Raw genomic sequence first — 16,270 nt, forward strand, 5'->3', positions numbered from 1 at the left:
CACTCTGAAATGTTTAAGTGACCAGGTTTTCTTTTGTGTTGGCTGCTAAAAGCCTTAGAGCCAAATCTGAGGTTCACTTATAGGAAAGAAATATTTTTATGGTAAGCATTTTTATAATGGTCTTATTCATGCTTCCATATTATATTTCTACAGTTTTTTTCTTTCCTTTTTCTCCCAAAATTGTAGTTTATTATTTTGTAGCAGTTGCAAATTTCCTTAATTCTATCTGTAACAAGGAAGGGTATTAATAAATAAAAATGCTGTAAAGGTTTTTTTTTCTTTCTTTTTAAAAAGATGCAGTTTGGTTTCCACTCTTTAAATCTGCACAATCTAGCTTTTAATTTTAACAGTAGAAAATTCTACTCTGTTGATTAATTTTCTTTTCGTGTTTGTATAAGGTTAAGACTGCTTTCTTAGGCCACACGTAAAAAACTGACATTAAAGTTAAACTTCATGTGAGTTATTTTCTGGCAGTCCTGATGAGACAGACTGACTGTCTGTCTGGTCTGTCTGTCTATCAATCAATCAATCAATCAATCAATCAGAGTCTCACTCTGTTGCCTGGAGTGCAGTGGCATGATCTCAGCTCACTGCAACCTCCGCCTCACAGGTTCAAGCTATTCTTCTGCCTCAGCCTCCCCAGTAGCTGGGGTTGCAGGCACACACCACCATGCCTGGCTAATTTTTGTATTTTTAGTAGAGATGGGGTTTCACCATGTTGGATGGGCTGGTCTTAAACTCCTGACCTCAAGTGATCTGCCTGCTTCAGCCTCCCAAAGTGCTGGGATTACAGGCGTGCACCACCACACCCGGCCAGAGTATCATTATTTTTAGTCAAAGCATATGACAGGGAAAATTAATGTTTGTTGACTGATTTTTACATCAGTTTTAGAAATAAAGTCAATCTATACGTAACTTTCTTGTTTCAGCAACATTAAAGCTTCCTTATCATGAGACATCAAAATTTTAAATGGGAGGTTGCTTTATTTTAATCACAATTTCCTTTGAGAACACGTTTTGAACATAAATAATTCCTGGGGTTCTCAAAAGAATAAAGATTTCTAGAACACACTTATTTGTAACTTGTTCTTTCACACTATGGCTATCGATTTAAAAATATTATAATAGGCCGGGCACGGTGGCTCATGCCTGTAATCCCAGCACTTTGGGAGGCCGAGACGGGCGGATCACGAGGTCAGGAGATCAAGACCATCCTGGCTAACACGGTGAAACCCCGTCTCTACTAAAAAAAATACACAAAATTAGCCGGCCTGGTGGCAGGCGCCTGTAGTCCCAGCTACTCAGAAGGCTGAGGCAGAAGAATGGCATGAATCTGGGAGGCGGAGCTTGCAGTGAGCAGAGATCGCGCCACTGCACTCCAGCCTGGCTGACAGAGCGAGACTCCGTCAAAAAAAAAAAAAAAAAATTATAATAAATACACACAAATAGGTAAAGATTATATGTAAGATCCTGAATCCCTCAAATGTTATCATGGCTGAAAATTAATATTTACAGGAATGATCCCCCAAATTTCAAAACAAATTAAACTGAGCCACATCTAAGATTTACTGTTTTTGTTTGTTTTGTTTCTTCTTCATTTAGAATTAACTCTTAGACTGACTATTTCCAGGAGGTATTACCCAAAACATACAGACTTTAACTGAAGGGTGTAATACCAGGAAAGGGTAACGTCTAAACTTTTTCCTTTGAGGTTTAAATTCATTTAGCGGTCAAAATTTCTCTTTCTTCTTCTTTTTAAACAAATGAAGGTTATACTACCCTCTCAAATCTCATCACTGTGAATAAACATTATTTTATAAATAATTCAAAACAAGAAATAATAATTCCATTAGTGTTTAGCCAAGTATTATCATTAAAATAGAAAAAATAAAGGATAAGAAAATTGACCTGGAGCCAGATTAACATATCTCTCTAATCAAAACATATTAGTTTAAATACTTTAAATTACTCAGTATAGTACTTAGTAAAACTGAAAATTTTGTGAGTTGAATCTCACAGATTCAAGGTACTGCCAGTTTAAAAAGCATTCAGATACTAAGAAATCTGTTAACTGATATTAGGCAAGTATCCTTTTTTGCAATCTCAGTAATACCACCATGAGGGGTAAAAGAAGACGAGTAAAAAGACTTCCCTCTGCATGCAACGGTAAATACCACAAATCTATTCTATAGGTATAAGCAAAATTTTAGTTTAGTTAAAGTAACTTTGACATCTATGCAAACTATCAAGAGTTTTTACACCACAATAAAAAAATTTGCCATGAAAATATTAATTGATCATTCCAGCTCATGCTAATGAGGTTAAGGGGAAATAAATCCCCAATATTAGAACAGAAGATCCTTGCTAAAAAGACAATTTTCAAAAATGTTATTAATTATAACCAATAATTCACAGAAGATATTCAGCATGAAAGTGTCAGTCTTATAACCAGTAATAAAGTGTTGTTACAATACAGAGGAAGGAAGAAAGAAATATGTGAAGATCAAAATTTATCACTTACCTCATGATTCAGCTCTGCTATCTGATCTTTCAGTTCCCTAATATACTGGTTAGAATCAGACTTGTTAAGCTGTCCTTGAAGCTTTCCTTCTTCTTTCTGTTTTGTGGCAAAACAACAAAGCAAAAACAAGAGGCAATTTTTCACAGCATGTACTCAAATATTTCAAGGTATAGGAAAAGCATAGGCACATACCCTTTAATCACCTGAATTCTGAACAAATCCATTCTCAAACTACCTCTGACAAACAATTCATAGTGAACTATGCTTTTATTTATTTATTTATTTATTTATTTATTTAGAGACAGAGTTTCGCTCTTGCTGCCCAGGCTGGATGGAGTGCAACGGTGCCATCTTGGTTCACCGCAACCTCTGCCTCCCGGGTTCAAGCAATTCTCTTGCCTCAGCCTCTAGAGTAGCTGGGATTAACGGCCAGATGCCACCATGCCTGGCTAATTTTGTATTTTTAGTAGAGACAAGGTTTCTCCATGTTGGTCAGGCTGGTCTCAAACTTCTGACCTCAGGTGTGATTATTTCTTTAAAAATGGTTAATAAAGGTTGTTTACAATAAATATAATTTATAAAATATATCTTTTGAAGGAGTCTCAGAAATCAGTAATTGAATGGATCTACTGATGAAAAAATTACCCTAGAATTTCAAAGTAATTTATCTAGTTATTTTGAAGGCAGGTGATTCTCTATTCATACCGTAAGGGATTCAACACTTAGTCAAGAAGATGGCAAGCTTCCCATATTCTTTCATTCTTGGGAATCTGCTTTTGCTTAGGGAACAGAAAAGGGGGAAAAAAGGTTGTCCAAATCTCTCTAAAAAGGGGAGGACAACTTTGAGTCTCCTCTGTTTAATTAGCTCTCCATGTGTCCTAGATACAGCTGATTAAAAGCTGCTTCTGATCCTAACAGTTTGTTTCAGGTGAGCATTGGGACTATTTTCTAGGGATATAGATTGGTAAAGAGAGGCACTTTTTCTTATAACACCTGAAAACAAACATAAATTATTTTTCAGATAAAGATTTTTTTTTTTTTTTTTTTGAGATGGACTCTCGCTGTCACCCAGGCTGGAGTGCAATGGCGCGATTTTGGCTCATTGCAACCTCTGCCTCCCGGGTTCAAGCAATTCTCCTGCCTCAGCCTCCTGAGTAGCTGGGATTACAGGCGCCCAGCACTGCGCCTGGCTAATTTTTGTATTTTTAGTAGAGACGGGGTTTCACCATGTTGGCCAGGCTGGTTTCGAACTCCTGACCTCAGGTGATCCGCCCACCTCGGTCTCCCAAAGTGCTGAGATTACAGGCATGAGCCACCATGACCGGCCTAGATAAAGAGCTTATTAAACAGTGAAAGTAGAATTGTTTTTGATGTCTCCAGATTATTTATAATTAGGAAGCCATGTTGATGCTTAAAATGTTAAGCAGCTCTGATCCGGAGCCATCTACTGAAACTACTGAGTAACTCCTGATACCAAAAGAGTATGGGCTTACTTTTAACAGTTGCCAATCGCCCAGTTTCCTTCCATGGAGACAACCACTGTTAACAGTTTTTTGGTGTAGTCTTTCCATGATATTTTACACATATATAATCAAACACACATGAATACATGCACACGTTTATCCATACTACAGACACTATGTGTGCTACTCTGTACTTTGCTATTATCTCTCAATAATACAACTTGAAGATCATTCAATATAAGCACATATGGAGCAGAAAGATACACATTCTGACTTTAGAGAGCTTTGAAATCCCTGTAAAAGTTACCTTAGTAATATCCAAGTATTTACAGGTTTTTTTTTAAAAGCAGGTTTAAAACATGTCTTACAATTACCTTGAGAGAAATGGGTTGCTGTGAAAAGCATTTGTCAATGTGGAGATTCCTCCTATCTTTAAAATCACAGTCAGAAGGGACCTTGAACATCCTCTGACTTAGTCCTCTGACTGAAGTCAACTCTACTCCCCAACTTCATCCTACATACTGTATACTACTACTGTATATCATTGGCAGGAAGTACCAAATAGAACTGTTCTAGCAACAGGCTGGGCGCGGTGGCTTATGCCTGTAATCCCAGCACTTCGGGAGGCCGAGGCAGGTGGATCACCTGAGGTCAGGAATTCAAGACCAGCCTGGCCAACGTGGTGAAATCCTGTCTCTACTAAAAATACAAAAGATTAGCCAGGCGTGGTAGCGTGTGCCTGTAATCCCAGCTACTCAGGAGGCTGAGGCAGGAGAATCGCTTGAACCTGGGAGGCAGAGGTTGCAGTGAGCTGAGATTGCGCCACTGCATTCCAGCCCGGGCAAAAGAAAAAAGAAATGTTCTAGTGACAGAGTGGGTAGTACTCCTATAGAGTCGAGCATCTTTCCAACAAGACTGCTATTCTGTGTTAACTGTCCTTCCTACCCAAATTGCATCTCTAACTACCCTTGGTTTGTTCTTCAACTCCTTTCATCGACTTATTCCTATAAACTCCGTTTTTGTTTGTTTTGCTTTATTCTCTTTCTTTTGACAATCTGTCTTAAAAACCTTTTACTAGAATATGGCCTGCTGAAGTGGTTTAGTGTAATTTATATTTGCATAGATATAAAAGCCCAACTACAGCTTCTATAGGCTTAAAAATTTTTTCTTATGCAGTCATGTTCCACATAATGATGTTTTGGTCAATGATGGAATGAATACATGATGATGGTCCCATAAGATTATAATAAGAAATCGTAATGCCTAGTGACATTGGAGTTGTACAATGTCATAGTAAAACACATTACTCATGTGTTTGTGGTGGTGCTGGTGTAAAGAAATCTACTGTGCTACCAGTTGTATAAATGTATGGCATATACAATTATGCACAGTGGATAATAACTGACAATAAATGATTGTGTTACAGATTTATGTATTTAACATACTATATTTTTTATTATTATTTTAGTGTACTCTTTTTACTTATACAAGAAAAATTAACTGTAAGCTTCAGCCTGGTCCTACAAGAGATATTCCAGAAGAAAGCATTGTTCTCATAGGAGATGACAGCTCCATGTGTAATACTATTGCCCCTGAAGATCTTCCAGTGGGACAAGATGTAGAGGTAGAAGACAGTGATACTGATGATCCTGACCCTATGTAAGCAGAGAATAGTGTGTGTGCCTGCTTTTTTTTTTTTTTTTGAGGCAGAGTGCCCCTCTGTCCAGGCTGGAGTGCAATGGCACAATCTCGGCTCACTGCAACCTCCACCTCCCAAGTTCAAGCGATTCTTGTGCCTCAGCCTCCTGAGTAGCTGGGACTACAGATGCATGCCACCACGCCTGGCTAATCTTTGTATTTTTAGTAGAGACGGGGTTTCACCACATTGGCCAGTCTGGTCTCGAACTCCTGGCCTCAAGTGATCCGCCTGCCCGCCTTGGCCCCCTAAAGTGCTGGGATTACAGGCATGAGCCACCGTGCTCGGCCATGTGCCTAAGTTTTTAATAAAAAAGTTTAAAGAGTTAAAAAAATAGCTTATAGAATAAAGATATAGAGAAAGAAGATATTTTTGTACAGCCGTACAATATATTTAAACTAAGTGTTATTACAAGAGTCAAAAAGTTAAAAAAATTAAGTTTATAAAGTGAAAAAGTTACACTAAGCTAAGGTTAATTTATTATTGAAGGAAGAAAAATTAAGAAAATAAATTTATAGTATAGATTAACTGTACTGTGTTTATAAAGTCTACAGTAGTGTGCAGTCATGTCATAGGCCATTCACTCACTGACTCACCCAAAGCAACTTTCAGTCCTGCAAGCTCCATTCATGGTACCATGCTCTATACAGGTGTACCATTTTAAATCTTTTATATCATATTTTTACTGTACCTCTTCTATGTTTAGATACACAACTTCTGACCATTGCGTTACAACTGCCTACAGTATTCAGTAGAGTGACATGTTGTATAGGTTTGTAGCCTAGGAGAAATAGGTTATACCATATAGCCTAGGTGAGTAGCAGGCTATATCATCTGGGTTTGTGTAAGCACACTCTATGATTCACACACTGATGACATTGCCTAAGGATGAATTTCTCAGAACATATTCTAGTTGTTAAGCAATGCATAACTGCATATTTACACATACTAATATCAGATACAGTTATCTAAGCCAAAACTGTCTTATTTAACAATTACTATATTCCATAGGCTTCTAAAATATATACAAAATACACCTTATGCTTTTTAGCCATAAGCCCATATTTAGGAAAAATATACATTATTCTTTTGAAAATTTGGTTAGAAATATTAGTTTGACCCAACTGCCAGAGAAAAGGCTGAACTAACAGAATAACTAATAGAGATACTAAGTCAGAGTCCTAATCAAATAATCTCTGAGGCCTTCCCTGTTTTCTCATTTACATAGAACAATAAAGTCTCTTTATTATTTAAACCAGTTTAAATATAAATTTCTGGCAGGGCGTGGTGGCTTATGACTGTATTCCTAGCATTTTCAGAGGCCAAGGTGGGAGGACTGCTTGAGCCCAGGAGTTCAAAACCAGCCTGGGCAACATGGCAAGACCCTGTCTCTACAAAAACATTAAAAAATAATTAGCTGGGCATGGTGATGGGCACCTGTGGTCCCAGCTACCAGGGAGGGTAAGGTGGGAGGATTGCTTGAGTCCATGAGGTTTAGGCTGCGGTGAGTTGTGTTCATGTCACTGAACTCCAGCCTGGGAGACACAGCAAAAACCTGTCTTAAAAAAAGAAAAAAAAAAGGAAAAAAGAAAAAGAAAAAAATACAGATTGCCACTTGCAACCAAAATAATAGCTATTATATACTGAATAGTTATAACACTTATGAGACCTTCTCATTTGAGATTCCCAAAGGATTAAGCCCTAACGTCTAAAGCATCATTGTATGTGTATAATTTCATGCCTGTGCATCTAGAGTACTACCATGTACCATCCTTGGAAGAACTGAGAAAATACAGTTGATCCGTAACATGGCTTTGAACTGTGCAGGTCCACAAATATGTGGACTTTCTTCTGCCTCTGCCACCCTGAGACAGCAAGACAACCCCTTCTCTTCCTCCTCCTCCTCAGCCTAATCAATGTGAAGATAAGAATGAAGACTGTCGCCATGATCCACTTCCATTTAATGAATAATATATTTTCTCTTCCTTATGATTTTCTTAATGACATTTTCTTTTTTCTAGCTTATTTTAAGAATACAGTCTATAATGCATGTACCATACTAAATGTGTTCATCAACTGTTTATGTTATCAATAAGGCTTCTAGTCAAAAGTAAGCTCTTAGTAGTTAAGTTTTGGGGGAGTCAAAAGTTATACATAGACTTTCCACTGTGCAGGGATCAGCACTCTTAATCCCTGTGCTGTTCAGGGGTCAATGCAGTTTACTCAAACCATTTTCTGTAGAGTTTAATTCTCTTGTGGAGCTCTGGTGGAGAAATACTGGCACTTACAATGTGCCAGGAGTTTTCTAAGCTGCTTATGTGTAATCATCACAATGATCCTGTGTGACAGGTAATATTATTATTCCTACTTCATAGATGAGGAAACGTAAATGAAAGATTGAGTGAACTGGTTGCCTAAGAGTGATACAGATGGTCAATACATTTTTCACCTTAATTTATAGCATTCTGAACACGAGAAACAATTAAGCAGATAGAGATTTATGCAAAGAATCAAGCAAATTTGCTTTCTTGGATTTGTTACAAAGACTATGTATTTACTTTAATATTTATTTTAGCCTCTGATAATTTAAATGGGAACTACAATATATAAAGAATTGAAGATGAAATGCTACAGCTACTTGCATTAATGGCCCTAAGCTAATGACTCATATTAAACACACAAGCTGTCCAATATCATTTACATGTGCTTATGTCTGCCTCTTATTTTTAATCATCCATTTTTAAAATGAAATATTTCGGGCCAGGTGCGGTGGCTCATGCCTGAAATCCTAGCACTTTGGGAGGCTGAGGCAGGTGGATTACAAGATCAAGAGATCGAGACCAACTTGGCCAACATGGTGAAACCCCGTCTCTACTAAAAATACAAAAACTAGCTAGGCATGGTGGCAGGTGCCTGTAATCCCAGCTACTCAGGAGGTTGAGGCAGGAGAATCGCTTGAACCCGGGAGGTGGAGGTTGCAGTGAGCCAAGATCGCGCCACTGCACTCCAGCCTGGTGATGGAGGGAGACTCCACCTCAAAAAAAAAAAAAAAAAAAAAAAAAAAAAAAAAAAAAAAAAAAGAAGTATTTCAAAGGCACAGGATAAGAACAAAAGAGTAATATAAGAAAGATAAACTCACCATTAAAATTCAGTCTGTTTCATAACTATCTCACCCTAAGATTTTCCCTGGCTCTGGACTTACTCCATTCTCAGTTCTGTCTGTATACCCTCAAAGTGGAAAAGGATGACATCAAACAGAGAATAAGAGAGTGAGTGAAACAGGAAGAATGTACAAATAAGGAAAAAAAAACATGAGGAAGAATGCTCATTCACAGAAAAGAAACAAAATCATTATTCTCATAGGAGGTATTCTCCAAATCCCATATGTGACATAAGAAGTGTCTGAGTAAGCATGTGAGTAAACTGATATACTTCCAAGGGGGACTAATTTGATAAGAATCACCCACTTGGATACATATGCTCAGCTGTCCTTTTAGTTGTTTTTGTTTTTTTTTTTTTTTGGCGGGATTGGGGGCAGGGGGGGCCTAATTTTGGTATGAGGTCATACTCACTCCCTTGGTTGATTAGATGAAAAGTGAAATCCACTACTAGGAAGAAACCCATCTGGATGAGATAAAAAGGTTAGATGTTTGCAATATGGAATCCAACTTGGAGAAAAGTATCTTTGAATCTGGTCCTTAATAAAGGTAAAGTTCTTGAGGACTTTGGACATCTCATAGCAATAATATGTGGGATAAAATAACACTTTCAGGGCAAATAAGATGACAAAGGCCAAGGTAAACTCTAACATTGTAAGAGAGAAGTTCAAGAATGCAGAAAGACTTTAGGTTTGAAAGGCTGTAGAATGACTAGTAACAATAATTAATACCAATTCTTTCCTCCAGAGAAACTTGCAATGAAAAAAAATTCTGGTAAGACAAGAATCATTAAATTTATTATACAAAAGCTACCAAGTGACTCCAAAGATGTTTTTTCCAAAGGTGGGTCTTAGTAGAGTTTAGCTAAAAACTTTGTAATAGCACTTTGATTTCTTTGGAGGAAAGATAGCATTTGATGAAAAACAGGGAAGCTAAGAAATTTTATAATAAAAAACATGGATAAAACAGGGAAGCTAAGAAACTTTATGATAAAACAGATGGAATATTTTTAACTTTAAAAGTGTTTCTTGAACTTCTGTTCACTGTGGAAAAAAGAATTTCAAAAAGGAAAACTATATTTTTTATTAAATCCAATTATATAGTTGTCTTATTTAGATTTAAATAAAATTTAATAAAGCTTAATGTTGGGTTTCTTCCGCAAAACTTTTACAAACAAAAAGTTGGACTATGATGACCATTAAGTCATTGTTTCTGTGGTGAGGCACGCATACATAAACACACTCACACACACTCAGAAAACAAACAACTTTTAAGGCACACTAGATAAACTGAGGGAAGAGAAAGGGTGATTAAGCAGCTCCAGGCTATGGCAGTAACCCCTGGACAAGAAAATTACTATCTCAGCTTATTTGTCACACATTAGTGGCACACCAGTGTGACAGACCAGTTAGAAAGCTCTGCATGGGATATTCTGATTCAACAGTCTGCCTTAAGGAAATATAGTTGACATTCCAAAAACAGAAGTAAAAAGTGAGATGTCCTAAATGCTATTTAATAAATTAAAATGTATCAATAACCATTTATCAAAAGTCTGTGATTTTTATGTTCTACATTTTATGCTCTCATTTAAACTTGTTAATTCAAAGCCTTTTAGGATCCTCTTTAAAAGTTAAAACAGGGTAACTACATTTACAATACCAAAAGACATAGCAATGAACTACTATATTCTAAGTGGATATCAATTTAATTTTAGTTCTGGGACAGTTCATTCAATTATCTAATGTTTAAGATTCTTTTCCTAAGTATTTTTATAGCTTTCTATTTTCAAACAGTGTCCACATGGTTGTTTCTGATAAGCAGGTGGGAAAATGTCAACTACACTAATAAATTTACCAGAAACCTGCATTTTCTTGAGGTTTTCTTTTGGCCTAGCTGATAACAACAGATTGCCAGTTAACTGGTTTCCTAAGTAAAACTAATTAGGTAAGTAACAAACTTAAAGAAAAAGAGGCCCAACATATCAACAACTTTGGTATTCTGTACTTTCACTGAAGAGACCTTAAATACATACCTTTTGTCATATACCACAAATGAAACTTTATAAAGAGGGCATAACATAACATGTGTAAAAGGTGCAAATGCGTATTTCACTCTTGGCTCTATCTTTGAACAATTCTTTTAGAAATTACCATTACAATGTCCATACTAATCTGATTCATATTAAGGCCTTAAGCCAAGACAGCTTTGTATGTATGAGGTTCTTAATCAAATGGCCATCAATAACTCAGTTAATGATATGCATATTTAAGTGTTTAGGGTAAAGTATAACAAAGTAACTTTGAAGTACATTAAAAATAAGATCCCTACAATGGAAGATGAATAGCTGATAAAGCAACAGAAAAAGCAAATATATCAAAATATTAATAGAGTGGAGATAGTGGGTTTATAGGTGTTCACTGTACAATTCTCTCAAATCCTATGTTTGAAATTTTTCACAGTAAAATACTGGGAGGAAAAGTTATTGATGAAGAACAATTCATCCCCTCTTTCCTCCTATCATCTGCTAAAAAGTAAACACTGGTCTACACTGCACTTCATTTACATATATGAAAAGATATAAGTCCCCCAAAGATTACTTTAGAGTAGACTCAGTTAGTTTATCCCTTTAATATTTTACAGTAGGTTTTGTGGTTGTTACTTCAAGATCTAATTGCTCTCCCCCATTATGTAGTGGTGATAGGATTGGAATGATCCCACCCTAACTCCATGGGTAGGATCTGACTGGTCAAGTCTAAACCAAACAGGATAACCACATCTGTTTTGTACAGTGATGGGTTCAGGGGGTGTTCAAATAGTGTGACTCATAACTTTTGCTGATAATTATAGCGTACAGCTTCTTATTCTGGACACTATGATATATGAATATAAAGCTCATCTGTTAGCCATTTTAATATAATGAGGAAAACCTCCTGAGGATAGAAATGACAAAACAGCAGAGCCTTCAGAATCATGATTAGTTGCAAGTTGGAGCCCAAATCAAACTTTTCCTGAAGCATATTCTACTTCTAGACTTTTTAGCTATATAAGCCAATAAATCCCCTTTATTACTTAAGCCAGTTTGAACTGGATATTCTATTATCTGCAATAAAAACACACTACCTAATAAGTATTTTTTAAATGTCTAAGGAAATGAATATAGTAATATGAACAACATACCCTAGAAAATATTTAAAACAGTGATCCCCAAAGATAGAGAAGTATCACTTTAAGAGTTTTATAAATATACAGATTAAGGAAACTCACCCGATCTCCTAATTCTAAATATCTAGGAACAGGACTTGAAAATCAGTGTATTTTGAAAGCTACACAAAGAGTGATTCTGACACAGCCAGTGACCTACATTTGAAGTGTACTTTGAAAATTAACTCTTTTTTAAAACATAAATTCAAAATTCTATGTATATGCTAATAATAAATGCTTTTATCCTATTTCCTAAGGATCTCAAATATTGTAAGTTTAATCTCATTACAGATTTTTAGTATAGGTTTACATATAACAAAGAGATAAATATTTCCTTTAACTACCCCCACCATGGTAAATGTGGTACATGACCAAGGCTCACACGCTTATTTACAAATAGTCTCCACATTTCCAGAGTGAATATATATAAAAAAAAAAAAATAGAGGAAAACTGTCAAGGGTCCTTAAATTAATTTCTTTCAATTCTGCTATCAGTTTCACTTCACATCATTTCCATGTTAGTTTTCAGCTGGTCAGTTCCCTGTCTACAGAGGTTGGTTCAATTTTGAACTCAAATCCCTTTCTTGGTTAACCCAGCTCTCAAGCAGAAAATATTATTTTAAAGTTCGGTAATATATGATGAGGAACTAAATAAAATATTTAGGATCTGAGAAAATTCCACATATATGACTTCCATCATTGAAAACTAAGATAATCATTCTAAGGAACAAAGAAAACCCAAACATTTGGGGACCAGCAAAATAATTCTTTTAGCACTCAAAAGCATTGTATCTGTAAGGAGAAATGGCAATAAATATGGAAATAATGAATCTTATTTTCTAACCTATATATTATATACGTAACAGTAAAACAGCTGTGTTTTCTAATATAACACATAAGAGTGTATAGAAGAATACTGTACTAAGAGTAGTAATTCTGGTGTCCGATTACCTGGATTGTTTGTTAATGACCTACACACACACATTCACTTGTTTATCCCTGCAATCATGGAGAGCTGTAATTAGAGAAAGGATGAAGACAAGACGGAATGTGCCCAGGATGTGTCACATATTCTGTTTGTTGAAAAATCAATAAATGCTGCAATCCACAGGAAAATAAAAAGTGAATATGTATTTGTGCAATGTGCATATGGTCACAGTAGAAAGTGGGCATTTTATTCAGAGGCGTTTTCACCTGTATCAGCTGCACTACAACATACCACTTAAAAAGTTGAACAATTAAATGTGATGGTGCATCAACCTAGGAGATTGAAGAGAAAATGAGAAAGGTTTTCTCTACAGTTCTAAGCAGCATGGTTTTAACATGTTACAGTGCAGCAAAACTGAGACGAATAGAATGTCAAGTTGCTTTGAGCAAGTGTTTGGGATAAAGGTGGGGTTTAGTAGTGTATAATATTGAAAAACTCTGGGGAGGTAAGAGAAAGAAAAGACGTGGATCTCAAGCATGTTTAAATCCATACATTTGGCCGGGCGCGGTGGCTCACGCTTGTAATCCCAGCACTTTGGGAGGCCGAGGCGGGCGGATCACGAGGTCAGGAGATCGAGACCACGGTGAAACTCCGTCTCTACTAAAAATACAAAAAATTAGCCGGGCGTGGTGGCGGGCGCCTGTAGTCCCAGCTACTCGGAGAGGCTGAGGCAGGAGAATGGCGTGAACCTGGGAGGCGGAGCTTGCAGTGAGCCGAGATCGTGCCACTGCACTCCAGCCTGGGTGACAGAGCGAGACTCCGTCTCAAGAAAAAAAAAAAAAAAAAATCCATACATTTAGTCAGGCTCATTTTTAAAGAGAAGTTGTAAAGGGTATGCTTAAGAGTCCATTCTTGTTTTTTAATCTGTTTTTGCTTGTTTTTCCATAAACATAGTGGGGTAACATTTTAAAACATTTAATAAACTATTTATAAATAAATCTATACATAGGGCCGGGTGTGGTGGCTCACGCTTGTAATCCCAGCACTTTGGGAGGCCAAGGCGGGCGGATCACGAGGTCAGGAGATTGAGACCATGATGAAACTCCGTCTCTACTAAAAAAATACAAAAAATTAGCCAGGTGTGGTGGCAGGTGCCTGTAGTCCCAGCTACTCGGGAGGCTGAGGCAGGAGAATGGCGTGAACCTGGGAGGCGGAGCTTGCAGTGAGCCGAGATCGTGCCACTGCACTCCAGCCTGGGTGACAGAGCGAGACTCCGTGTCAAAAAAAAAAAAAAAAAAAAGAAAGAAAGAAATCTATACATAATTTATAAGGTCCTAAAAATGAATTTTTAAAAAATCTTTGTTTTTGAGTTCTCATTGTTCAAAAACAAAGATTTTTTAAAAATTCATTTTTAGGACCTTATAAATTATGTATAGATTTCTTTTTTTTTTTTTTTTGACATGGACAGCATTAGGAGATATACCTAATGCTAAATGACGAGTTAATGGGTGCAGCAAAAAAACATGGCACATGGATACATATGTAACAAACCTGCACATTGTGCACATGTACCCTAAAACCTAAAGTATAATAATAATAATAAAAAAGAAGAGTTTAGGTAAAAAAAAAAAAAAAAATCTTTGTTTTTAATGTTGGTTATAACTTACCCTATCTTGGAAACTTTCTTAGGTAGGAAGACGGCAGATTTTAAAAGCTGTGTTTCAAGCCATAGGTTTTTAAATACACTACACAATTGGACAGGTTGCTTATAAGTTGTGATTTTATTTTTTGAGCATTTAATCAGTTAACACCTAGTTAGTGTATCAGATGCATAACTGAAGTAGTAGAAAGTGCCCCAGACTGGGAGGCAAATATAAAAACATCGAGTCCATTATTTTACATCTTACAAAATTATCCCCTAGTTTAGTTTTCAAATCTTCAAATCTATAGAAGAGTAGAAATAATAGTACAATGACACCCATATACCCTTCAGCTATATTCACCAATTACCATTTTGCTACGTGGGCTTTCATTCTTTTGCTCTCTATGTGTATATATGTGTGCACACACACAGATTTTTTTCCTGAACCATTGGAATGTAAATTGCAGGTGTCATGACATTTTACTACCATATATTTCAGCATGCATCCTCTAAGAATAAGGAACTGCCCTATGTAACCAAATGTCATCATAACACTTAAATTTACAGTAAGTCCATAATATCACTGAACAGACAGTTCTTATTCAAATTTCCCCAAAATGACCCAAAATATTTTATAACTGTCCATAATCAAACCAAGGTTCATGGTTACATTTGATTATTATATCCCTTTAGCCTCTTTTAATCTACAAGAGTCCCTGTGCCTTTTTTTTTTTTTTTTCTTTTGAGACAGAGTCTCACCCTGTTGCATAGTCTAGAGTGCAGTGGCATGATCCTGGTTCACTGCAACCTCTGCTTCCTGGGTTCAAGTGATTCTCATGCCTCCCGAGTAGGTGGAAGTACAGGCATGCACCACCACACTTGGTTAATTTTTCTATTTTTAGTAGAGACAGGGTTTCACCATGTTAGCCAGGCTGGTCTCAAACTCCTGACTTCAAGTGATCCACCCACTTCAGCCTCCCAAAGTGCTGGGATTACAGGCATAATCCCAGCCACCTTGCCTGACCTTATGCATTTTTAGAATTTTTATCATATTGTTAATTTTTTTGAAGAGTCCAAGTCTGTAGATTGTATATTATCTAAGCTGAAACAGAAACATTTTCCATTCCAACATTATTCCAAATAAAATACTGTTTTTATTCCTTTTTCCCAAACCAAATAGGCAGCAGAGTAAACTAATACAATGCATATTTAAGGGTTGGGTGAATCAAAGGATTAAGTATAGAAGACATGGGCACTAAAACTTAAATATCTGAAGTGAAGGACTCAGAACACATAGGAACAGTGCTAAAAGACACTGGTAAATATGACACGTATTCTAACTTAGTCATATGTATCATATTATGTATACATGTCATACACATATGTATGTCATGTGTACATATGTATATTAGTTAACATATTTTGTATATGTACATTAAAAGTTAAACATAATATTGGCAGTTACAATTTTTAAATTTTTTTGCCTTATGTTAAACGTAAGTATTGGTAGTTACAATTTTTAAATTTTTTGCCTCTTAACAGACTAACCTATAGATTTAACCTTTCAGTGCTATGAAGTCCAAAGAATTGTCTCCATATTTAACATGACTTTATTTTTAAATTTTTACTAAAATATAAGTAAAATTATTAAGAAGAATATT

At 36.2% G+C, this 16,270-nt stretch overlaps 1 protein-coding gene across 4 annotated transcripts in view; it reads right to left on the minus strand.

The window, feature by feature from the left end:
• EVI5 (ecotropic viral integration site 5) overlaps positions 1-16,270 on the minus strand; it is a 294,360-nt gene that overhangs the window by 51,889 nt on the left and 226,201 nt on the right. For all 4 annotated transcript variants that reach the window (XM_063625474.1, XM_063625476.1, XM_063625477.1 and 1 more), the window contains one exon: positions 2,522-2,617. In XM_063625474.1, coding sequence (XP_063481544.1) covers positions 2,522-2,617 — 96 coding nt within the window. The remainder of the gene's footprint in view (positions 1-2,521; positions 2,618-16,270) is intronic.

Source organism: Symphalangus syndactylus, chromosome 12 (assembly GCF_028878055.3).
Source record: "Symphalangus syndactylus isolate Jambi chromosome 12, NHGRI_mSymSyn1-v2.1_pri, whole genome shotgun sequence".
NCBI lineage: Eukaryota > Metazoa > Chordata > Mammalia > Primates > Hylobatidae > Symphalangus > Symphalangus syndactylus.